This window comes from Embiotoca jacksoni, unplaced genomic scaffold (genome assembly GCF_022577435.1).
Source record: "Embiotoca jacksoni isolate LCO1_2020_lvr unplaced genomic scaffold, fEmbJac1.0.p SCAF_5, whole genome shotgun sequence".
Taxonomy (NCBI): domain Eukaryota; kingdom Metazoa; phylum Chordata; class Actinopteri; family Embiotocidae; genus Embiotoca; species Embiotoca jacksoni.
The window spans coordinates 18,084,840-18,110,923 of record NW_027185403.1 but is presented as its reverse complement, the minus strand read 5'-3'; the positions used below and the strand labels follow the sequence as shown (position 1 = coordinate 18,110,923).

At 39.9% G+C, this 26,084-nt stretch overlaps 1 protein-coding gene across 1 annotated transcript in view; it reads left to right on the top strand.

Moving 5' to 3' along the window:
* Positions 1 to 13,051: 13,051 nt before the first annotated feature.
* aff2 (AF4/FMR2 family, member 2) overlaps positions 13,052 to 26,084 on the top strand; it is a 149,691-nt gene continuing 136,658 nt past the window's right edge. Inside the window, exon 1 of the mRNA XM_069170446.1 lies at positions 13,052 to 13,277. Within this exon, the coding sequence (XP_069026547.1) occupies positions 13,225 to 13,277 (53 nt within the window). The 5' untranslated portion in view covers positions 13,052 to 13,224. The remainder of the gene's footprint in view (positions 13,278 to 26,084) is intronic.

Genomic DNA, 26,084 nt, shown 5'->3' with positions numbered 1-26,084 from the left:
AAATGGTAACGCAGAGAAGAGGGTCTGTAATTTTCTTTCAGTTCCAACAATTTGAGTACTTCCATCTATTTTTTACATTTAAATTGAGAAACTGAATGTCAGTTTAAGTTTAATGAAGCCATTTTGAACCAGAGTGAAGTGTTCACCACAGTCGTGGAGCTGCAGCGCGTTTGTTGCCACTGCTTGGCTTTCTTCTGGGTCATAAAGAGGCTTCTTTACCTTTGTGCCACGGATTTATGCTTCTCCATTTCTGTGAATTTGGTCTGAGTAGATCAAATGTTTCTGTACTGTCTTGTTTAAAACCCATCAGACGCCCCTTCTTTTACGTTTAGGAGACACTCTACGTGGTTGATAGTACAATGGGGGACTCTGTATACATTTGTTTTCATTCTTTTGTGGGGGTGGGGGTGGGAGGGGGCACAACAGGGTAAGATCACTTCTACAAATCCTGGTTATGCATTTTGTCCAGAGCAGGTCCAGTTTTCTGGCCTATCTCTAAACTTGTCTGCGTCAACTTAAAGCTCTGTGACGCACTGACATAAACAAAAAGAGGATTCGACTGTTCTGTCTTCAAACAGCTGAAAGTGCCGAGCCAGCACAGACCACAGAGGAACAAGACAAAACAAACAGTGTGTTGACTTCAAGCTCTCATCTGGAGGTGTTCCAACCTGCTGTTCTGTTGACACCTCGGTGACTTACTGACTTCATAAATATTCTCTATGGAAAGATCTGTAGTGTCGTCATCATCATCAAAATAGAGAGTACAATTGAGGTGGCAGAAAGACCTTTAAAATACGGTGTACATTCTCAGTTGTCCTAAATTGAAGCAGACTGCGGTCACATGGATCGGCTAGTGTAGAAAGTATTTTGTGGATTTATGATGATTATGATGAAAAGGAGACATAATAAGGTTAGTTAGAATAAAAAACAAAGTCAATGTAAAACAAAACAAAAAAAAAGATTTACAAGGTTTCTCTGTGCATTCGTAGGCATACCGTCATGTCACCAAAATACTTGATTGCAACTCGTCTCTGACAGATCTACTATCTAACAGGTTGGCTGTGATCTTCTAGTGTTGCTTCGCCCAAGCAGCCTACTTTACAGACTACATTTAAACATTTGTTTGTTCTGAAGAAAAATCTGCAAAGTTAACAAATTTCCCTTTTTGTGGTTCTTATAAAGGAATATATCGACATTTTTGAAAATACACTTAATTGTGATCTTGACAAAAGTTCAATAAGAAGATTGATACCTCTTTTGTGTGTGTGTGTGGCTAATTATGAAGCTAAAGGCAGCGGACATTTCTGAATGTTCTAGATTTTTATTTTCATTACTCGTGTGCGTATGTTAACTATGAAGCTCGAGGCAGAAGGCAATTAGTTTAGCTAAAGACTCCAAATGATTGGCCTGCCTTTTTCCAAAACACACCAACCCCTCTGAACTTCCAAGTGTCTTTAACACTTTTGTTTTGGTATCCATTTTCATTCAAGACTTCTTTTATGCAAACAGAAGGTTTATTTCTCTCAAATTTTGTTCACAAATTTGCCAAAACTTGTTTTAGTGAGCGAAGATAATGCGTCCACCACGGATGTGGCGCATCGAGATGCTGATTAAATTGCGTGATTATTGCACAGGTCTGTCAGTCAGCATGCCAGTCGCACACTCTCTCAAAACTTGTGACACCTGTGGCATTCTGCTATGCAATATAACTGCACATTTCAGAGTGGCCTTTAATTGTGACCAGTCTAAGGTGCACCTTTGCAGTAATCATGCCACTGTGCTATTTTTGTTGAATGTACATTCTCTTTCACTATTTGATGTTTCACTGGAACTCCTTCAATTACTTGATTTCTTCTGCAATGGTTTAATGGCACCAACTGCAGAGCACAACCTGCTTTTGACTTCAACGAACCAACTGCTAATATCGGCATAACAGTAGTGAAAAGAAATGGGCATTAATTAGCATTTTCTTTTGCTGGTTTTATTTGAAATTCAATTAAAATTAGTGCTACATTTGGATGGAAGCATAACTGGAGATGAAAGTGGTATTGATCTTCATGAACTCGTGGCAAGAAAACGATTAAGCATATTTCACACGGAAACGCTTTCATTGAGAGTGTCATCAATTAGTGTCGCGTAAAATAACTTTGCAGGAGGTTGAATGAACTTTCAGTCAGTCGGACACTAAGAGTTATTTCAGTCCTATTGACAACCACTTTGGTGGCTGAGCAAAAATGTCTTTCTCTCCACATCCAAAATAATCCACGGTCCACAAATAGTGTCGTCCAACAGATAAAGAAGGATTTATTAATAAATGATACATGAATACAAAGCTCAAATGTTCAAAACTTAACAGAAAATAAGGATTGCAAAAACAAAGTAAGAATGGTCTGAAGCAAAGCAGCAGCCTGGACTTGAGGATGTAAGGTCAAAGACCTGCGTCTTCCTGCTCCGGTCATACCCTCGAGGTAGCATCGCCTGCCTTTGTCTTCCAAAGGCCCGTCCAATCCATTCCAGCCAAAAGAGTGACACACTCCACACTCATACATTATCACTTTGGCTCCTACAGACACAAAACATACAAAAATCTTGCCTAAAAACTCATAATACAGAGCTTATGAGATGTAGGCTCATTTATCATTTAGCAAAAAAAAACAAAAAAAAAACCCTGTTTACTCTCATAGGTAGAGAGCTGCGAATGCTCAGGGAAACCCTTACCACATTTTGTGTGACATGTGCCTTTAATTGTGGCTAGTATCACAACCTAGACCTGTGAATCAGGGATGATGAAATGCTGATAATGGATCAGATGTGCGAAGTTGGCTATTTCCTGAAGTGATGTAAATAACTCCACCTCGGTCGTCACTGACAATGCTGAGCATCTCTGAGCTTCCTCTAAAGTCAAAGCGTTGGTGTTAGTGTTTTATGACACGGGTGATTTTGGCTCATCAGGAAACTGCCTTCTTTAACCACCTGATCCTTTTTAAACATTGAAGGTGTTGTATCCTTGTACCGTCGACAAACACAAGCCTGTAGCTAATGACCTGGTTCAACTGATCTGTGAAATGGATTCAGTTACTTTTGCAGACAAGTGCAGTTCCTGGCCTTGAGTGTCTTACTTTGGCACCCAGAAGAGGCCTTTCTCCAAACATACTCCCTTCTTAAAGTTTTATCCTGAAATGCAAAATGATGTGAGCCTGTGAAACTGAATTCCCTTTCTAGTTCAAAACCGAAAGGAACTGTAGAGATAGCAGAGGTTGAGCCAGGTCTTGGTTGAACCAGAGAAGTGTACTTTTGTAGTCTTGCGATGCATGTACATCTTGACTTTGGATTTTGAAGATATTCAGTAGATCTGGACACATTATAAAATATGACACCTAAGTTTAGTTGTTAATCAGTTACTTTGTCTCATTTCTCATTGACTTGAGTTCAGCTCGCAGAGCCGGTGATGAGTAACATCTCGTGTCAGTGGATGAAACAACCATCACCTTAAGAGTCAACGACACGAGGAACTTTGACCTTTTAGGAAATGTCACAGGAAACACTTATGTAACATGAGTACTGGATCATGAAACAGACTTTTTTAGAGGTTCATTTTTCTTTTTCAAAAAGTATTATGGGTGTCAACTTCTTTATCACTAATCTTTTAGGACCTTTACTGTCACTTGATGCGTTGTAAGCATCCTCTGCGGTGCATCGACCAATGGCTCAAGTGAAAGTATCCTCTATATTGTCAATAGAACATCAACAGTATGGAGTTGCTTTGTATTGTAAACAAAAAAAAAACATGATGGAAAAAGAAGGGAGGGTGGCATACTGTATATAATGATGTCATTATTCGTCTGAGAAAAGATTTGTACTATTGTTTCAAACGTGCACTTATCCTGATATTTTCTTTTTTTGCTGTTTAATATCGGTTAAATGCTAGAGCTCTTGATAATAAACTTAATGATGTGTGGAAAAATAGTATCCTCCGTAGCAGGATTGAGTCACACAGAGCTGTCATTAATAATGAGATGTCCATAGTGCTGCAGAATATGAAAAATAATATGACATTACTGAAGGAGGGTGTTAGTTTTTTACCTGACAGGGAACATCCACCCCCCACTGAATGTGAATTATAAAATCCATGCGTGGGAATTTGGACTGATATCATGACTGAATTTAGATTTTTAGGAGAACTGTCCTTCACAATGTTAAGTTGTTTCTGTGGCATTGTATGAGACAAGTTCGGTTGGCATGGTGACAGTATTTGTAATGCAAGTGTGTGTTATTTTCCGGATGATACCAGTTGGCACAGTAATGACATACATTCAAAATATACACCAAAGCTTATTTGATACTCAATCCAAAATATATTATTTATTGGTTTGGTTATAATAATACAATTTATAATCTCCACTGAAATGTCTCAGCCCCGGCTATCGGTTCTCACATTTAGATACTTTATTGCAGTGAAATCTTGCCACTACTGAAATCCATTTAAACTGCAGCAAATAACAGTATGAAGGCTACTTTTCAAGGCCATTTGTTGCCTTTTGGTGGGTTTCAATGTTAATTTGTGACCTTGGAAATAGAAATGCGACCCAACAACAATTACACAAAGTTCACTGCCTAGTTTTTTCAAGGGCTTTCGACTACATCTCATATGGTCTTCCCCGGCAGATTAATCTCGCTCACTTGATGCATACAACTATCTGACTTAGGTCCTGCTCTCAGGTCATGTTGAGGTCAAATTAGGTGCAATTAAAAGTTATGAAAAAAGCTAACACGTGGACTCCCTTTTGATGTGCTTTTGTCACATTGTGGGTGCAGCGTTATTTTAAGCAAAAAAAACAAAAACAAATTATTGTGAGTAGATTTAAAAGCATAGATTGTCATTTTGGCAAATATGTTCAAATTTGATGGGAATAAATATCAAGCTCATGACTGTGCTAACAACTACAGCCAGGAGGGAATTAGCTTGGCTTAACAAAGCTTGGAAACTAAAAGCAAGGGGCTGGTTCTTTACAAAGTTTGAAAATGCACCCATCAACACCTTTTAAGCTTCTTTGTTTATTTCGAACACGATCTTAGATGTAAAAAGTTTTAGTCGTTTTTGCTTGTAAGTGGTTACATATATGACATCAGTTCAACGGATGAGATGCAGATTGTTTCTGAGTGACCTTTATCCAGGCTTGCTATTTTTCTGCTTTCAGTCTTTATGTCAAGCAAAGCTAACCATCTCCTGGCTCCAGTTATATTTTTTTCCTCCAAACTTCAAGAAAGCACATATTGGTCTACCTTCTAGCATGTATGAGCTTTGCAAAAACTTTGCCTCCTACAGTAACTGAATTAACCAATGTGAGTACTGTTTTATATTTCCCTTTAATTTTCAGTCGGTAAATGTGTCTTGTACATTAGTGTTGATTTACCGTGTACAGAGACCCGAATAACTTTAATCCAGCTTCTTTTTGTCAGTCACCACACGGTGATGAAAGTGGTTTGGTTATATACCCTAAATATCTATTATGCTTTTCTTTTTTACTTCTGTAAAGTTTTCATTTGGTTAAGCTAGCAAGGTGCTGGTGGTGAGACTGATCTCGTGAAAGCCACTTCCTTTGAACTGACTAAAAAAAACATGTACATGTTTGATGAATTTCGAAGGGATTACAGACTTTGATGCTCCAGTGGTTACTGAGTCTACAAAGGTCCTACCTTCGCATCTGCTCTGTTGTGTCACGCCAGAAACAATGAACTTCTTTGCATCAGTGGCTGTGCTTCAACCTGCTTGTTGGTGTATTTTATTGTGCCTCCTAACACCAGGTTCAGAGTAGATGTTTTTAACTTCTGGAAAGATACCTAAATTTGGCTTTTTCATCCTCTGGTTGGATTTTCAGGAGCATTACTAACGTAACGTAATGGGAAACCAAGGCTTGTACTATTGTGGAAAATGTACATTTAAAAAGAAATGAGCAATGACTGCTGCATGCTGACCATTTGGGGTCACAGAAGAGATGGTGCTTGGGAACCATTTCCTTATGAGTCTCTTATAACTATAACTTGTGACATTGCTACCCAGTTCTACTGTTTTCAAGTGACCTGCCATGGAAACAACTAACTTAAGATGAGTAGAGTCTCAACAATGGCGGAAAAATAAGAAATCTAACATATCTGTTATATCTTATCTCGCCATTGGAAACATTGTAAATGTGGTCATACGGAAATGGAAATATTTCCCTTGACGTGGGTTTGTGAACCATTTAGGATCTCAAACCAAAGTTTAAGATAGGAAACACTGTGCACTCTGAACATTTTTGATCAATCCTGGCAGTCCAAGGTGCCATACAAGCTATCTACGAGAAATGATTCAAGGGGATCACAAATGGCACTTTGAGGAACATTACAAATTGTTCTGAAGATGTAGCTCAGTTGCACTGTTGTGTTCTCATGTGATGATGACCTCAGCGCAATTCTCTGTCCCCAGTACATTCAAACACTTTGACAACACATGCAATTCAGCATCCTTTGAAGTATATGGACACCACCAAAACTGTATAAACCTTTTTTTTTTTTTTTTTTTTGGAAGACTAATGGTAAACCTTGATTTTTGACTTGATACGCCAAAAAAAGATGGTCTCTAAACAAGAACAAATGCTGCATATGTCAAACCTACCAAGATAATGCAAAAGCTGAAGAATTTGAATTGGGGACTCCCATTTCTCTTCCTTTTAACTGTAATACTCACCCATAACCATTTTGCATCCCTCTCTCACTAAGCATTTAGTCATGTCAGGGTTGCAGCATGGTTCTCTGGGAACCAACGCAAGATAAGCTGACTTCAAATTGTTGTTGACGTTGCTCACCAGTTTTCAGCATATGTCAGCAAACATTTATTTACAGAATGTATAAACACCAACAAATACTAACTAGTCACATTGTGGACTGTTCAACTATTGTGTGCCAGAAAGTGAAGACACGCAGAGAATCTGTAGATACTTAAACCAGGGTAGTCAAAAAAGCTGTAAAACCTTGTGTGCACTTTTGGGCATTTTTTGTTTTCTTTTGTACATACTTCTCTAGCATTTACGATGTTTGGGTTGACATGTCTGGTTATAGTGCAATATATTTTGTATGCAAGCAGTTTCAATAAATAAAGGTCGATCTTCCTCCGTTAGCTTTGACTGTTTTTTTTTTTTTATTTTACAGGGTAGAGCTAAAATAAGGTGAGTAAAGAATGCTCACAAGTAAATGCTCCCGGGTGAATATACACAAATGGATTATATTCCATTTCTGCCATCAGATCCTTATAAATGCTAGTTGTTCTTCGCCACTTTAGCCAATGCTTGCTCAAATGGGAATGGGGTTTCTCTCGATAGTTTAAGGTCTGGACCTCACGATGTCAAATGCCCTGAGATTACTGATGTTGGGATTAGACATTATATAAAAAAAAATTGAATTGAATTTGGCGATCAGCCAACCATGATCAGAAATACTTTGTCGCACCAGGTTGGCCACCGGCGTCCCTACCTTTGCATAGTCACTTCAAGGACATGCCTCTACACCATACATAAAGCAGCGTGCCTTGAATAAAATGAGATTTTCGGGCCATTAGTGAAATGAGCACATGAAGATACTCAAAATGAAAGAAGGCTCGCTTCTGGGGCAATTGAGCACAAGAGCCAAGGCCAAACCGTTCTGCTCTGCTACTACCTCCAAAATTGGACAAGGAGAAACTCTTGAAAATGATTTCAACATAATTTGAGAGGAAAGCATAATGAAGTGTCTTACGTGGCTGCATACAGAAATAAAACATGATGACAATCAAGGACCACCTCAGTCCTCTTTATGGTCAAATGTTTTCTAATTAAATCCACTCAAAGCAAATGAGAACACAATAAAGAGGTGATTACTGTTAATTACTTTTTATTAATTGGTATTTACATGACTGTTTTGTCAACGTTTTATCAATTATTGTTTTAGTTATCAGTAATGTGACAGAAGCAGAGGGTTGGCTCTGTGCATCACTCACTTCATGACAGGCTTCAGAGAAAAGCTTTATGATTTTTTTTTTATCTTCTATCTCTGATGAGCCACCACCAGCACGGGACTGTCTTTTTTCAATAATTTAATACTTATCTTTGGTCACATGGGGGAGCTGTGGCACTGTGTTGATTCACCACAACATCCACTACAGCATCCGAGAGCGAGACAGAGGAGCAGCAGAGAAGCCTGGGCACATATTGAAAATTCACGACATGCACTCCTCAACTTTGGCAAGATGCACAGCAAATATAATGAGCTCAAAGCTGAGAACTTGGTCCTTCCTTACTACTTTATCAGTTTGTATTTCTTTTTCAGATCCATGTGTGTGCGGTTGTGTCTGTGTATGTGTGTGCGTAAAACTCCCAGTATCATCATTTAATATAAATTACTGGCACGGCTGTGGTTTCAACATTACACCAAAAGACACAAACAAAAACAATTAAAACCTCTAACCAAACAGCTACTCTGGTCACGCAGGCTGTGTAGTGAAGGGGAAATGAAATTATATATATGCCCTAAATTACATTTTCTTTTCACCTCTATCTGTTTCTTTTTTATCATCTAATTATCCATGAACTCATCCTACAATTGCTTTTTAAATTGTGCCATATCTTTCTGTCCTTTCCCTCGCTCCAGTCATTCTCTGTCTTTCAGTGTCTGACCTAGTTTTGGACAGCGTTTCTTAAACACACTCCACACACTCCACGCACACGCTCGACACACACACACACACACACACACACACACACACACACACACACACACACACACACACACACACACACACACACACACACTCATACACAACCAGTGGTCCTGCAGGTGCTTAAAATCCATAAAAATTGGTTGAATTTCAATGTGTTTATAAGATTTGGAAATGTCTGGACTTTTGATTTGTGAGGCTGCAATGGCTGGAATTCATCAAGGTCATGAAACAGCACTTTCAGACAATCAGACACTACCGCACTGTTAAATTCCCATCATGCTCTCCTCTCCTCTCCTCTCCTCTCCTCTCCTCTCCTCTCCTCTCTCCTCTTCTCTTCTCTTCTCTTCTCTTCTCTTCTCTTCTCTTCTCTTCTCTTCTCTTCTCTTCTCTTCTCTTCTCTTCTCTTCTCTTCTCTTCTCTTCTCTTCTCTTCTCTTCTCTTCTCTTCTCTTCTCTTCTTCTATCCGAGGCTGCTGTTGGTGGATTGTGATGCAGAGTGGTGTTGGCATGTTGCCCCAGACCAGACCAAAATACTCACACACACACACACACACACGCACACACCCACACGCGCGCGCACACACACACACACACACACACACACACACACACACACACACACACACACACACACACACAAACACAGTGACACACTGTCCAAAACAAAGACACATGCACACACAAACACAGCCTGCAGTATATCATCAAATATGATTTCCCATATATTTGCACTTGTCATGTTCCCTCATCACGGCTGAAAACATGCAGAATTTGGGGACTTTAAAAAAAGGAGAGGACAGCGACGCCACATTGGGACCACAGTTACAGCTACTGCACATGCTGAGTGAGAAGTTTCAACCATCTGGTCAATCATTATTCATAGTGAGGCGTAAACAGTAAAACGTGCCGCTGGCCATGTGTTGCAGCAAGTGTGCGACAGAGAATGAGGGTGGTGAGCTGATAAACTGTTATGAACACGCTGCTACCTCGGCTGATCTGGAACTACGGCGACGTGATTGAAAGGAAACACAAAAGTCGGTGAACAGTTTGTGAGGGGTTCAAAGTCCATCTGGACTAAGAAGACTTAACATGACCAGTCTCTGCTTTACACCATATGGGCGAAGGAGTTTTCATGTGTAGCTGTTCAGAAGAGAAGCCGCGAGTTTGGAAGAGGAGGAGTAGCTGTGTGGATGTTTTTTTTCTTGTGGTTATGTTGGCCAATAAACCCACATGTTGTTTTTTTTCTTTCATCTTCTGCTACAAACATCCTTGATCGATGGACCAACCATTTGCCTGATGAAGACCTGATGGGGTTGAAATGCTGCCTGTTGAGTCCAAATTGGGGGATTATAATCCCGAATTCAGGCACTCTTGTACTTTTTCTAAAATATGTTTTCAGTCTCTTTCTATTATGGAAAAGTGCTCCTGAGCACTAGATGTTTTTTTTTTTTCCTGCTGCTGTCTTATGTGTTTTTCAAATGTTGCTTTTATTGCAGAAAATCCTAATTAAACCCCTACAAAGGAATACCTAGAGGCCACAAGTGATGTCCTCAGTATTGTTTAGGAATTTGAACTAGTTGAAAATGTCTCTACATGTTCACACACATTATATTTGGTGAATTTTGAATGCAGATTCTGGTTCAAATATTTTTACATGTGAGAAAAGCTGTTCTGGAAAAGGCAAAAAAAAAAAAAAAAAAAGACAAATGCGGGCCTTCTACTTACCCTCACAGCTCTGTCCTCAGCCTCTCCCACCAGATGAGCATTGGCACTCGCTTCATATGCACATGCAACACAACAGTTGGCTGCCTTCCCACTGCATCCTACTTTGTCTCTGGATCGTCGAGGGTCTCTCACCCGGTTCATTTTCAGCGGCACACGGCTGAGGTGTCGGTTGGTCATCAACCCCCCTTTCCTCCAGATGGGCGCCCCGGGCTGTTTACATCTGCCATCATCAATGCACCCTGACATGTCCTGGTGTGATCGGATCACAAGTGGCCAGCCTTAAGCTGTCTGTTACCACCTGACAATATCGTGTGTCTCCAGTGACCACTTGTGATCGGATCTCACTTCCCCATGCTATATGCAAATTAGCACTTTCATCACAAAAATATACAAGTAAATAAGCACAGGAACACAAACAAATGAGTGAGTTTAAGCAACAGGCATTTAACAAATTCTCTGCTAACTTAAGCCTCAGTTTAGTGTACCATCTGTTAGAAATGTATGATATTGTTTTTCATTTGTAAATGTCTGAACAAAGTTCAGTGATCTTGTAATTCACAACTTGAACTGTCAGGACCCGGTCAGTTTGGGTCTGATTATTTTATTGTTCCAGTACACCGAGCTCTGATGCAATGGGAATTAATGAACTATGGTGAAACAAACTTCACTTACAGACTGTTTTAAATTACTAAACAGCTGCCTTATTGCTACAGGTTTGCAGTTAATCTCTCCTGCTTTCTGCACATTTTAGCTGCGCTCGGCAGAATCACGCATGAGATTTTTTCTCATATCAAAAAAATATAAGATGAGCAGGCATAGATCTTCAGGTGAACAATTGAATAAAGGGGAAACAAATTCCCAAACCTGCAAATCAGCAGTAACTTGATGGAAACACAGACAGCCTTCCAAGATGGCCCAGGATGCACTGAGGATGTATTGCATACACACTGCTTAAAGAATGTGGTCACATGCATCTCAAACCACCTCAGAATGTGGCCTGAGCGAATCAGATCTCAGTGTGTTCTGGGTGTGTGAACACCTTTGCATTCAGCTGAGCACTTGTGATCAGATCACTCCAGGACAGATCAGATCGGAGGTGTGTACAGCCTCTTTGTCAATCTTCCTGAGGCATGCGATGTGCCACTGCCTAGATTGCTTGTGACTCCAGTTATGGCTACAGCCAGCTGGGTTTGGGTCTCACTTTAAACCGGACTTCGCTGTATCCCCCACTACCTCCACTTAACCCTCCCGTTGTCCTCGGGTCAAAATGACCCGCAGTTGTATTCAACCAAGTTCTATTTTATTTTATTTAATTTTAATTTTATATTTTTAATATATTTTTATTTTTATAGTAGGCAGCCTTCTTGTAACCAATATTCCCCAAAAATATAAAAATAAAATAGAACTTGGTTGAACACAGCTGCGGGTCATTTTGACCCTAGGACAACGGGGGGGTTAAGCAATGCACTCCAAGTGGCCTGCTCTGATGTCTGACAGACTTGAAATCGGGGTGAACGTAGAGATCGGTGCTGTGACATCCAGTCCTGGTCCACCACTCGGAACCTTAACCTCAGCGCAGCTTCACCCCCGTCGCCTTCCGTGCAACTCGGAGGGAGGAGAGTTGAACTGAAAGGGTTCAATATCTCTTTGTTCTTGCCACTGCTGGAATAGCAACTTTTTCTCCAGGATTTTCTGCCACTGAATCATGCTTAATATTTAAAGGGACGTGTATATACAGGTGCACTCGTAGAATTTCTAATAGGAAGGCCCTCTTTTTGAAATTAGTCTAAAGTCTCATCATGGGCTACATTTCCTACAGTCTGAGTACAGAGCCGAGAGGAATTGCAGAAGTCTAGTTGAATTCGAATATGCTGAAAGGTCAATATGAATTTTTTGACGTTGCCTACCCCAACTTTAAGTTCCAGCAAGTTTATTACCAGGTACAGGGAGGTGAGATCTACAGAAAATGTAAGTTATGGTGCTCAATGTGTTACAACCATGTGAACAAAGAATCCTCTCATGTCAAAGTCTTTTCCCATTTCAGAGAGTGTAAAAATGTGCAAAAAAAAAAAAATCACCTATTATGAATTGAGAGACGGGACATCCCCACGTTTCGGACTGAAAGAACTTCTAGTGATCAGAAACGACTGGTCAGAGGTGTGTAATATGCGGTTTCCTGCAAGATGAAGATTTATCTGATAACATGTCAACACCATGCACAATTACATCATTTAAAACATTTTCCAGCTGATGTCAAGTCACTCTTTCACATCAACTGACATGTTTTTTGGAAGAGCATGACAACAAGGTTTATTATTGTAAGATCTGTTCAATTTTAATAGCTCTACTTGTTATGAAGGAAGATTTTAGCTGTGAATATCTCAGTGACTTGTCTTCCACAGTGTGTGTGCGTGCGTGCGTGTGTGTGTGTGTGTGTGTGTGTGTGTGTGTGTGTGTGCGTGCGTGCGCGCGCACGCGCTCTCTCTCTCTCCCTCCCTCCACCTCTGCTTGGCTGTCAGCTTGCCTCGACCACGTAGCAGCTTCCTGGCAGCGGCAGCAGCTTGTTTCTACTCTCCCTCTCTCTGACACACACTCACTCGCTCCCTCTCTCGCTCCCTCTCTCACGCACACACACACACACACACACACACACACACACACACACACACACACACACACACAGTATCAGTAGCCCATGTAGAACCACGTAGCACCAGCTTTGGATTTTAACCACCAGCAGCAGCAGCAGCAGCAGCAGCCGAAGCGCCAATGGATCTCTTTGAATTCGACTTTTTCAGAGACTGGGAGCTTGAACAACCATGGTAAGTCCTGCGCGCACTGCTTTATTACCTTGTGTGTGTTTTTTGTTGTTGTTTTTTTTTTGTGTGTGTGCATGTGTGTGTTTAACGTGGAGGGATGAGTGGACACGGCGGCCGCGCTTTGGACGTACAAATCAAGAAGTAGATTTTTCGGGGATGCAGCCAAAGTGAGTCCCGGAGAAATCGTGCAAACCGTCTTTCTTTGTCACCGTAAAGCTGCCGTTGTTGCTGGAGACGAACCGGGCATTCACACGTAGCCTGCACACACACATCCACACACATCCACACACACAGACAAACACTGTGCACAAGCAGCGCAACGCCGGCTTTGACCGTCTCATTGTGACATTAAGGAATGTTTGATTTGAACGAGTGAAAGCACCGGCTGATGTGACAGAGCGGTGACACGGTGAGCAGCACCGGTGCAGGCAGAAAGTATTTATTACATTTCAGTGCTTAAAGTCTGACAGTGTAGTTCAATTTGTGAGTAAACAGAGTTGAAGTTAGCTCGTTGTGAAGTACTGGTGTTGGTGTTTGATCTGATTTTGGGACACAGTTATGAACACATGATGATGGTGTGAAGTTGGATTGGGATGGTTTCATTTCGGTGGAACCGAAACGTTTGCCTGTGTGTTGATTGTGCATCGCTCAGTTATTTATCTATAATAATGTTGACTAAATAAACTGAATGAATGACATTGTGGTTGTGGTCTATAGACAGCCTTACAATCTGCTGTCATTTGGTCTTAAAAGTGTCTTTTTGTTGATGCAGAACTGAAATGATTAGTCCATTATTCAGTTATTTCACCAACAGAAAACACTTTTTGGTTCCAGCTCCTCTGGTGTGACAATTTGTTGCATTTCACTGTCATTGCAAATTCAATATTGATTATTGGTTGGACACAACAGGGGGATGATAGATTAGCAAATATCTATTAGCTGATATTAATTAACTCATTGCAGATTTATACATCTGTGTTAATGCCAGTGAATAAATGAAAAGAAACTGGAGCAGAAATGTCAAAGATAGTTGTAAAGAAAGTTCTAAACATTAAACAGTGAGTCTATAGTTTGTCCATCAAAAAAAAAACTAATTTAAAGGAACAATATATATATATTAAAAAAAAGTTCTTATCTCATATTTTCTAATTCTAAAATATCAACATTTGTATGGGCCTTTTACAGACTAAACTGGGGATCAGTATCAGTTGGACTACCATCTGTAATAAAAAATGATAGTTCCTTAGGGTACAGTATTGCATTGTCTCGCTCTGCACTCCTCACTGAAGTCATTTTCTATGCAGCAGAGGACATAAGAACAAAGACCCACATGGGAAGAAGTGCCTTTTAAGGCTTTTAACGCTACGGAGGCCAGAAGATGCTGGAGCTTTAAAAGATGATGGAAAGGCTGTAATCTGCCAGAAGTTAAACATTATTCTATTTCTCTGCATGATTTGTCATTTGTGCAGAAACCTGGCACATGTAAAGTAATAGAGGGGCAATTTGACCACTGAGAACAGCTTGTCAGCTCAGACTCTGGTTGCACTGGGCAGCTTCCTGTTGAGGCTGCAGTGTCGACTGCATTTATGTAGGATTTTTTTTTTTTTTGATCCAAAGTACTTCACAATTTAGCCTCTGGTTGACCCATTCTCCACCAACCCTGAAATCAGTAGAGGTAGTCTACCTGCTGAACCACAGCTGCCCCTGTGCATGCACTCTATGGTTTGATGGAAGGTGCTTTGCACCATCAGAAACAACACAGACAGTCCACATGGTGTTGTGAGAGTGCAGTCAGTTCTGGTTTCAGTCTGTGAATGTGATAAATGCTAGAATTCCTCAGGAAGCCTTGACTTAATTGATTTAAAAAAAAAAAAAATAATGTATATTAGAGTTGCAAATATTTATTATTTTCACATAGTGAGGAGGATTATAAGAGGTAAGGTCTATGTGACAGTCAGCCTCTCCACTTCAACCATGTATTACTGTGGGAGCACAATAACTTGGCAACCACGTTGCTGTTTTGAGTCCGTATTCCAGCAGGGAGAGTGTGAGCAGGGAGAGCGACACGCACTGCTGTCCCTCAGCAGCCACCATGGAAGGGCTCTGGAGCAAGGTACTTAACCCCCCGCTGCTGGAGTGGAGCTGCTCAGGGCTCAACAACAAGCTTGGGGTGTCTACACATGTAACCCTCCCCCTGCCACCACTCCATCACGCCTGTGCTGTCAGATGGTCCTGATGGGAAACGGGGCTCACAATGAAACAGGCTTTATTCTGGAAAAGAAAAAAACACAGAAATGTACATGAAACATAAAATTAAACAGTAGAACAATAAAAAGAGCGTCTGATGGGTCGATCAGGTGAATGATGTAATCTGATAAGGACTTTACTGGTCGGTGAGGGTGTGCCAGGCAGGGAATGAAAACAAGGAGACTCTCCTTGATGTGTAATTAAATATTCATGCTTTGGCATTATGCAGCAAGGTCTGTTTATGCAGTTGTAGTTATTTCTGGGTGTATCAATGCTAATGGTTGCCATCCTAGGGCTCATGACCCCTCTAAATGGTCACAAGATAAATCCGAGGGGGTCAGGAGATGCTGAAAGAAATCAGAAAAAAGAAAAAAAAAATAGTCCTCTGCAGAAAACTTTATTCCCGTGTTACTTTTTGTTTGTTTCTTGACTCTTAAGATTTAGTTCTATTAAACAATGTCGGATGAGAAGGAAAAACGTCTTTGGTGAAGCTCTCAAAAGAGGTTTCAGGTAAGCAGACAATCCAGTGTTGGGATCTACATTATAGACACTGTTTTAAAGGTATGAACAGGACTACTCATTGATGAAGTAACAGGATTTGTCAGTTGTTTAAATAATTCGCTAGTTTAAACAGACATTGTTGTCAACAAGGCAGGGGACCTGGGAAACTGCTGCTCATTTCCCACAACAGTGAACATTGTAACCACAGTGGTAGATGATCAGAAAATAGTCGTACGAGTTATTGCTGCAAGGGTCATAAGCATTTTCAAAGGCACGCAGCACAAAGATAAATAATGTCATCCCATCAATGGGTTGTTTTATAGGTCGGTGACAAACAACATAGTTTGATATTAAAATCAAAGGACTACTTTGCCAAATTTCTGTCCAAAAATGTTCAGCTTGGAAGTCCTTGTTACTTTCACTTACAAGTTTGCTGGTAATTGGACAGCACACAACTGAAAGGGTTTAATTGTCCAACATCATCGGGACCCCCATCCCAACACGATCTGTCACTTTATGAGACAATCTGAGAAGCACTCATTGGTGTCCTTCACTCAGTTACCTCCGTCATGTTTTTCATGTGCAAACACCGTGAAGATCTTCGAGCAGAGATTGTTTGAAAGTGTAAAACGGTCGTCCACATGCACGCAATCTGTTGTGCTGAGATATTCAAAAGATAGATTTCTTGAAGCTTGATGTTGGGAGAAATATGATATATGACAAAAGCACAGTCCAGTGTGGCCACTCGCAGCAGGTACACTTTTGCCTTTAGACATGGTTGGAGAACATGTCATGCACTCATGTTAAGCATACTGAACACATAAACCAGCCAAATAGGAGTAATATAATGAATTCTCCGTCTCAGCAGGGTCCAAGCCAAAGAAATGTATTTGGTTGGGAATGAAGCCAATGCAGCGCATGATTCTGCTGTTCCTTATCCAAAGTCTGCTCCTAACCAGTGTCTTTTACCAACAGCTCTAAAAGCTGCTTTGATGTAGCCGCCGACTCAGTGCTAATAAATGTTCAAATGGACTCAACTGTCCAAGATTATAAGCAGGAAAACACCGTTACTGGAAGATGAAAACCAGAATGCGGACAGAGTTATTTTCAAATGGATCTATTTTCCTAAAATTTGACAATGGATTTCACAGGCATAAAAGACGACACACACCTTCAATAGACACCACGAACATCACTCAGATTGGATTTAAAAGTCTGTCACTCGCCATTGATGTGTGGCTGGTGTTTGACAGTAGATTTTCCCTTTAAGGGAAGAAAAAAAAAAAAAAAAAACGAGAGAGAGAGAAAACAATCTTGAAGCTCCCCACGCCTTTGTTAAATCTGAACGAACACTGTAGGTCTCCTCCTCCTCCTCCTCCTGAAGAAATACCCTTTCATCTCTTCTCCTCTTTGTTGCTCTTTCTCCATCCTCCTCCTCCCATCTCGTCTCTTGTTTCATTCTCTCGCTCGGAGATCTGAAGGCTTTGTATGATTGTAATAGGGCTTCCATTGGATGTTGCGTACTCCTCACTGTAATTGCCCATCATGTAGCTGGCTAATCATGGCAGTGGAATCTGGGGGAGATAGCTTTGAATGTTAATTGATGCTGATGGTGATTGGTTGAACCATTTAAGTAGTTAATTAGAGAATTGATTACATATATCGTCAGCATGAAATGATACGATTCCAGCTGTGTGTTCCGGAGCCCAAAAGTTCACGCTTGCAAGAAGGAAGATTATTCTTGTTTCTATTGCTGGATCTTTCCAGATGTAAAAACCTTTTGCATTTCTTTCATTGTTGCTTTTAAATGTCAAAAAATTTACTCAACTTACATGTTTAAAGTTGCAGTCAAAATGCTGTTTTCAGACCAGTCTGGAAAAAAAAACCGCAAGAAGAGAGGGTGGAATTTGCAGGGGAAAGTGGTGACAGAGTCAACTCATTCAATGTTCATTCTCACAGTCCAATATTCAATCTGCCCGTCAATCCTCACAAGCTCTCAATCAGATCGGTCACACGTGCAGGCTCAATAAGCGCAAAATCATTCATCACACTGAAATTTCCATCCTCGCTGAGTGATCGGCCTTGGCTTGCCAAACCAGCTCCACTTGATGATACTTTCACACCAACATCATCAGCGACTCAGCGCCCGCAAAAGGAAGCTGTGTCACATCCCAAACTGCCAAGAATTCACAAACAAATGCTCCAAAGCTGACAGCAGATAACACTGAAGGAAGTCTTCTTACTGGGAAAAAAAAAAAATCCATTTTATCCTGTACTGCCGGTACAATTATCCCACAGGGCTGTAAAATAAGAGCTCTGTCAGCAGGTGTGAAGAAGCTGGGTAAACTACTCTGATCACCTGGAGTCGTGTGGGAGGAAACAGTCACTGTCCGCGGTGCTGAAAAAACTGTGTCTGTATTTTGTTTTTAGCTTTGTGCTTTTTAATTGAAGTCCTGATTCCACGTAAGAAAAATTCTCATAAACAATTTCACAATTCCATAAAAACTCAAATATTCACAACTAAAACAAATATTGTGAACTGATAAAAAAAATGATTTAAAGGATAAGGTAGCATCACAAGGTTGTCGAAGGATGCATACAGTCGTGTTTGGGAAAAACACACTTTTATACAGACACTGCTAATCAGAAACAATGGTAACAATTCATGAGTAACTATAGGCAGAGCTGCAAAACATATTTTCTTAAATTAATCCATCAGTTGCTTTTCTGATAATGTATAAATCATTAAAATGAAAAAGTAAAGATCAGAAAATGTTGACAAATAAAGGCCATAACAAAACATTCTTGTTTTATCTGACTCACAGTCCGAAACCCAAGAATTTTAAATATACAAATATATGAAGTGGAGAAACGCAGCAGTCGATCACTAAAAGAGAAGGTTTATCACTTTGACTTCTTTTGGAATTTAATTATTAAAACTGTTGGAGATTAATTTTCTAGATTAACTGTTTCAGCACTAATGTGACAAACCCTACTAATGACAAAAGTACCTCAATTGATTTTTGTCCCCTAAATACAACATCAACCACAACAGTAAAGTTGTGGGGTGTAAAACCAAAACAATGAGCTTAAATATGCTAAAGCGTCTACAGAGCTTGGGGGCTGGGGGCTGGAGGGTGGGGGCTGTGGGGTGGGTAAAACTTCGGTGTGGGTCTGATGGAAACAGTTGACATTTGTTTTGACATTACACACAGTCATTTAAATCTGTTGTTGATTAAATACACATATTGATTAGAGCAGCTCTAAGACAATGTTTCCAGATTTGAAAGAACTGTTTTCTGTGGATTTGATGTGTTCCAGAAGTATTTATTGAGTTCTGAGCCAACGAGTAATTGTGAGGAGTCGTCGGTGATCCACTGCAGACTTTTCTGTGCTCCGAAGAATGTAATATTATACATGTGTCTTTCCAGCTGTTTATACATTTTAACAACAAAGTTTAAACAATAATGAGGCCAAATGTTTTCTTAGGTTTTTGGGGATTTGAAGCCCATATCAGTGCAACACAATGCTAGACCATAAAGCCAGTTAAAGTACGACATCTGTGACATATTAGGATTAAAAAATACAAAATGTCCCGGAGGTGAAGTATTCTCAACTGAATTGCTTTTCTATTCTTACATTTATGTCTCGCATATCATTGCCACTTACAGTTCCTTTTCCACACTGTTTTTAGTCTTCAGTCTTTTTAATCTTAAGATAAAAAAGTATATCTAAAGCAAGAGTGCTGTCAGTCATCAAAGCAGCAAAAGAGAAAATAAAATGCCTTCAATGCTATAATCTTCAGAATCAAATTTAAGGTGATGTATCGTCTGAATGAATTGTTAAATGGATAATCAACTCGTATTATCCCATTGCTCAACCAGTACCAGGACAGGGGTCTGTTGTTAAAGCTTTATTAGTAGGTAAATCGAGGCCCCCTTGTACTGCTGAGAGCTGGACCGGAGACATTTTAGGGTTTTCACAAGCTCCACATAAAGAGCGAAGCCATCTGTTCCATTTCTTAAGTGTCTTACAAGAAAATTAAGAGTAACCATCTGGATGGGATATAAAAATCCTCAGCAGAACATTTATCTTTATCAGTGAAATTTGTGCATCTCTCTCCTCTTCAGTTCACATGTAAGCATACTGTTGGTCTCCCATTCATTTTGAATTGAGCACTGCACTTTCTCTGGTGAGTTGGATCATGTCATGGATAATTAGACAAATCCCACAGTGCAAAACCACCAATATTCCAGGAGGTCAAACCTTTACTTTATTTATTGACTTATTGAATGAAGAAGGATTTGTAGCAATTCCTTAAATTTGTCAAATTACTGTGTAGTTGCCCACTAAAATGGCCAATTTACAAACTGAGTGACAAATACATTTAACTGAAACTAAATTCCCAACAGATAATTACACAATAATCATTATCATGATATAATAATAAAAACCAATAAAGTGAAAACACACACAGCAATTTACCACGACAAACATCAGATGATAAGACCCAGAAGGCACTAAGCAGCTCAATGAGGTGCAGTAAAAGTCAGTCATGAGTGCAGCTGAAGTACTTACACTGAGGTATGTCTCTCTGAGCAGCAATATCTTTATTAAAAAAGACTTCGAGTAGAGCGTTCACATGGAGCTGAGGCAGCTTATCAAATAAACAGAAGCAGACGACTTCACTGTCTCTTTGTTAGTTTCGCACAAAAATCACAATCGCCTTGTAGTCAATAGATGTGACTCAAAGCCCTGTAACTATTAATTAGACTATAAAGCTGAGCATAACTGTGCTGAACTGAAACAGATCTTTCCCATGGGATCCGATCACCCAGCCTGTGTTGGAGCTGTTCTTCTAATATTAGCAGAGTCATTGTCTTCAGAGTGCTTTCCACCTTTCATACTCTAATACTCTTTATCTGTGCAGTGATTTGCTCCCAGTGTCTTTTTTTTATTTGTATGTCTTTTGAAAGATTAGTTTTGGGTTCGTTTTCTTTATCAGAGAATACACAGAGGAGCGAGAAGGGAAGCGCAAGCTGCGGTAGAGTTTTTGAACCACATTCAAACCCACAACAGCAGCAGAAGGAGGACAAAAGAGATGTAAAACCTACCAGAGGTTGTAAAATCATGCAGTATCGATACAATTGAAGCGCTAAATGATATGAAATGTGTGTTTTTTTTTTGTTTTGTTTATTTAGTAAGGACTTTATTTAATTAGCAAACCATTCACTTAAGATAATATTCATTCATTTGCTGGGAGAACTGAATTAGGCCTGGGTCAGATTAGTTAATGGAGAGCTTACTTGAAATTACATTCCTTAATTTGTTGTTAAAACTAATTAAGAATTGGTTTAATTAGTTGATCAAGTATTTGCTTGAAGCAGCGTTCTCTAATTTGTTGTGAGATTTTCATTGGTAATTACTTGAATTAGTTAATGAATAAATGTTAATGATTTGCCAACTACATGATAATAACTGCCAGTATAACGTGAAATGACATTATTTTATAATGATCTCTATTTTAACACTGACTACCAGCTTTAATTAGGAGCACATGCTCAACTCAAGCTAAATTTATTAATGTAGTGAAACACAACTACTGCCACCTGCTACTGCTTCTAGTACTACTACTGTTGCTGCTACTATTACTGCTTCTACTACACTTAATTCTACAATTACTACTGCTGTTACTACTCCTTCTGCTGCTAACGCTGCTTAGCTACTACTAGTAGTACTTCTACTACTGCTACTAAAATGAGGATTTCAAATCAGTATAATTGCCTTCAATATCTATCAAACAGTTTAAACTGGTGTACCTTTTTAAAAAAAAAAAATCTAAATTCAATCACATGCGGAATAAAAGTCGTGACTGGGCAAGGCATATCAGCAGTACTGTGTGTGTGTGTGTGTGTGTGTGTGTGTGTGTGTGTGTGTGTGTGTGTGTGTGTGTGTGTGTGTGTTGGAGGGTTTAGAGAAAGAGAGAGCACGAGAGAGTGAAAGACTTGGCAGTCAACACCAGGTAGCTTCTGCCCTTGTGCCCCCAAGATACCAAGACAATACACACACACACACACACACACACACACACACACACACACACACACACACACACACACACACACACACACACACACACACCGCAGGTCCCGAGGTTGGCAGAGCCATCTGCCAAGAGGAGCATGGTGCTGAGGAATGATAACACACGCGCACACACACACACACACACACACACACACACACACACACACACACACACACACACACAATTTAATTTTTTTTAAGAGCACACACACACAACACACACACACACACACACACACACACACACACACACACACACACACACACACACACACACACACACACACACACACAATATGCCTTGAACCCAGTGCTCTGGTCGTTCTCTCCTCTCTGCTGCAGTTGGCACTAGTGATACTGCTGATACCTACTTTGTGTCTGTGTTTCTGTCCAAATGTGTGTCTGTGCGAGTATTTTGAAGATGGCTGAAAGCCCACTTAATTTGAGTCCACAGAGACGGATTGGAAACCTGTCTAGCTGTCTGTTGGCTGCATGTTTTAGCTTTTTGAACTTTAATGGTTTCGCACATTCATTTTGTCCAACATTGTTAAGGTCCACTTTTGTACATCCACACCTGCCCTGCACCTGCAATAAGTATTATTTATTTATTTATGCAGGCTGCAAAGAGAAACCCGCCCTCTGTGTTTCTCAGACCAGCTTGTTACATTTAATACATGTTTATTTCTTAGATTTTAGCTACCGGGGAGGAGCCGATTTAAATTCCGCAGTTATCGTAAAATGTACAAATTATAGATTTTTAATTGGCTGATTCAACTTAATACTAAAACTTCTACTACTAACTTTCAGCAAGCAAAATAAAACAAAAACAGATTCACTATTTCCCCACCAGAGTTGTATCTCTGGCCATAAAGAGATTGCTTGGAAACTCATAAACCAACATGTGGAGAAATAAAAGTAAAATGACAAAATACCTAAAAAATCCAGACAATTAAAATATTTTAGGGATTTCCTTTTTGGATTTCTTGTCAAAATGATCAGATGGATGGGAGCGAGTGCATAGGGAGTACTTGGAGTCAGTGTTTCCAAAATGCTGTGAACAGCCCAGGATTCAAGTTTTCTAATGTGGATCTAATGGTTATTCATCTCCTGTTAAATTTGAATATTGAAACCTAGACAATTGGATTTCTTGCCGAGTGTTAATACTGAACATTGTTTTCATGTGTTAATTTTTTCAAACACAGCCAGCCATAATCAAATTCCTTTTTATTTGTACCTGCAAATTATAAAACAATGAATCAGCGACTAACTTAATTTTGGCTTTCTCTGTTTTTGAAATATAATTATTTTGTAATAGAGACATTTGATGCTTTTGAAGTTAATGATTGCAATTGGCATGAACAATAAACCCACATGAGCCACAGCCTTCCAATATAACTGGATACTGGACTTTTCTTTAATACAGTTCAATATAATAATAGGAAGTATTAAAGGCAATATTTGGTGCACTGTGTGTTCCTGTTAGAGCATGTTGTCCTGCATGTTGGTGTGATGCTAGGTAGCATTCTCTTAGCTCAGGGTGTGTGTCTCTTCCTCAGACAATTCAATTAATATCTAGATACACATGTATTGATCTCATACACACTACAGGTAAAGTTGCAGCTGTACAATCGGCCAACACAATTGCTGGTGACCTGATCCGGTGAAAGAATTGATTTATAATACACATTATTTATACAAAACAACAGAGACCTAATAGGGAACAAGCCTGTTAACATTTCTGTCAGATAACACATCAGCCAATCAAAAATCCATATAAATTACTCCCAGCAGGCCTTTATGATTTGGCTTTATGTATGTGCGTGTGCGTGTACGTGTGTGTGCGTGCGTGTGTGCGTGTGTGTGAGTGTGAGTGTGAGTGTGTGTGTGTGTGTGTGTGTGTGTGTGTGTGTGTGTGTGTGAGAGTGTGAGTGTGAGTGTGTGTGTGTGCGTGTGCGTGAGTGTGAGTGTGAGTGTGTGTGTGTGTGTGTGTGTGTGTGTGTGTGTGTGTGTGTGTGTGTGTGTGTGAGAGAGTGTGAGTGTGAGTGTGTGTGTGTGCGTGTGCGTGTGCGTGAGTGTGAGTGTGAGTGTGTGTGTGTGTGTGTGTGTGTGTGTGTGTGTGTGTGTGTGTGTGTGTGTGAGAGTGTGAGTGTGAGTGTGACTGCGGCACATTTGAGAGAAAGAGACACAGACAGAGAGGGCTGGTTAGCCTCCCAGGACAGTAGATTAAACAGTGAATTTAAAATTAAACAGAAATAATAAAAGTGCATTTGAAAGCAGGGCGACACAGAGGAAGTGAGAGTGCGAGTCAGAGACGGAGAGGGCTAATGACGTAGCTTTGCTAGCCGGGGCCAATTTACTGTGCGGTTTCGAAAGGTCATCTCCTACATGGAGGCCTGTCTGTGACAAATTACATTATTTACACCGAGTAGAAGGAGGCAGCGAGACTGAGAGAAACACAGAGAATAAAAAAGAAGAGAGGGAGGAAGAGAGTGTCTGCGTGTTTGATTGTAATTGGTCTGCAGTGTTAACACGAGAACCCTGAAGACATTTGGTAACACTTTGCCTAATGATGCTCTTATCAAATCACAAGACCTACATTTTTGACATGGAGCTGCTATGTCCTGAGTGTCATAAAAAGATGTTTACCTGCAAAGTTTTGATGGTTTAATTTGGAATGCAGGGCAGACTGTGTATTCACTGCACTGACTGTTGCATTAAATTGCTAATTTTCCACAATTACCTGCATCACTTCTGCACAAACAACGGCCTGTTTTACTATTCTCTTTCACTAATGTCAGCAGCTTTATCTTGGCTGCCAGTTTATTAAAACTGTTTTATTTACTGCCATAAACACTTGATGTCATGCAGGTAAAGTCTTTTCAGGGAGAACCCCCCGTGGAGCTGAGGAAGTGGTGTGTTTGATGTTTCATGTTAGCTTAGGCTAAAGAAAAGAAGTGGCTGAAAATTAGCATGAGCAGCTTGGCAGGATAGATAGAAAAAAAGAGGGCCACCAACAAAACTTAAAGTCTTAAAGATTGACGGAGACGTGACTCTCACTTTTTGATTGGCAAGTGATCTCTGGAAAGTGCCGTGCAGAGACTTTGATTGACAGGTGATCCTCGGCAAATGCCAAAGATGAAGAAAAAAGACAAACCCACAACAAAACCGAAATGTTTTCAGATCGCTCGCACAATCTTACACTGCATCATTATGTAAATAAGATGATAACGCAATGTATCAACTTGTACTATATAGTCATAATTCCTTCCCATTATTTCCACTACATTAAACAAAGCAGGACTACCAAGCATTGAAATAAAGGCATTTCAGTGGTTCTTATTTCCCCTGAAGGAAAGGACCCGGTTCCCCAAAGACCAGCTCAGTGTGTGTATATGTCTGTGTGTCCCCTGGGCTATCCAGAGAAGGGAAGCGCCAACGGGATCACTAGTTAAATGGTGTGGCACTTGGGACTGAACAGAACTATTAATATTTAGATTTAACTTCTTTAAGGAAATGGCTTACATGAATAAAGAATAATATTTGCTGATCAAAATCTTCTTGGAAGTGCCCAGCACAAATATTCTCTTTTTATATCTGAATCTGTAAATATGAATTGCGTGTTCTATGGTAAATGTTTAACGATTGTGAGACTGAAAAACTGTAGAATTCCTCACTGTGATTGTATTATAATATCCATTTTACACTGCACATGGACTAATGGTAAAATACAGCAACACTGTAATGACAGTGAATGTAGTGTAGTACTTTTACATTTGTTTTGTATAGTTTAGCTATCTTTTTATCTATAAAAATCAACAGCTAAATGTGCTGCTATTCAAAAGTACATTTTTAATTAGAAACCCAACCAAAAAAATGGACTGAGTTAAATATTACATGAGACTCGTTTGCACTGAATAAAATGTTCTTACTTGTGTCCACATTGATGAGATGCTAGGTAGATTCTGTTTTAGCAACAAT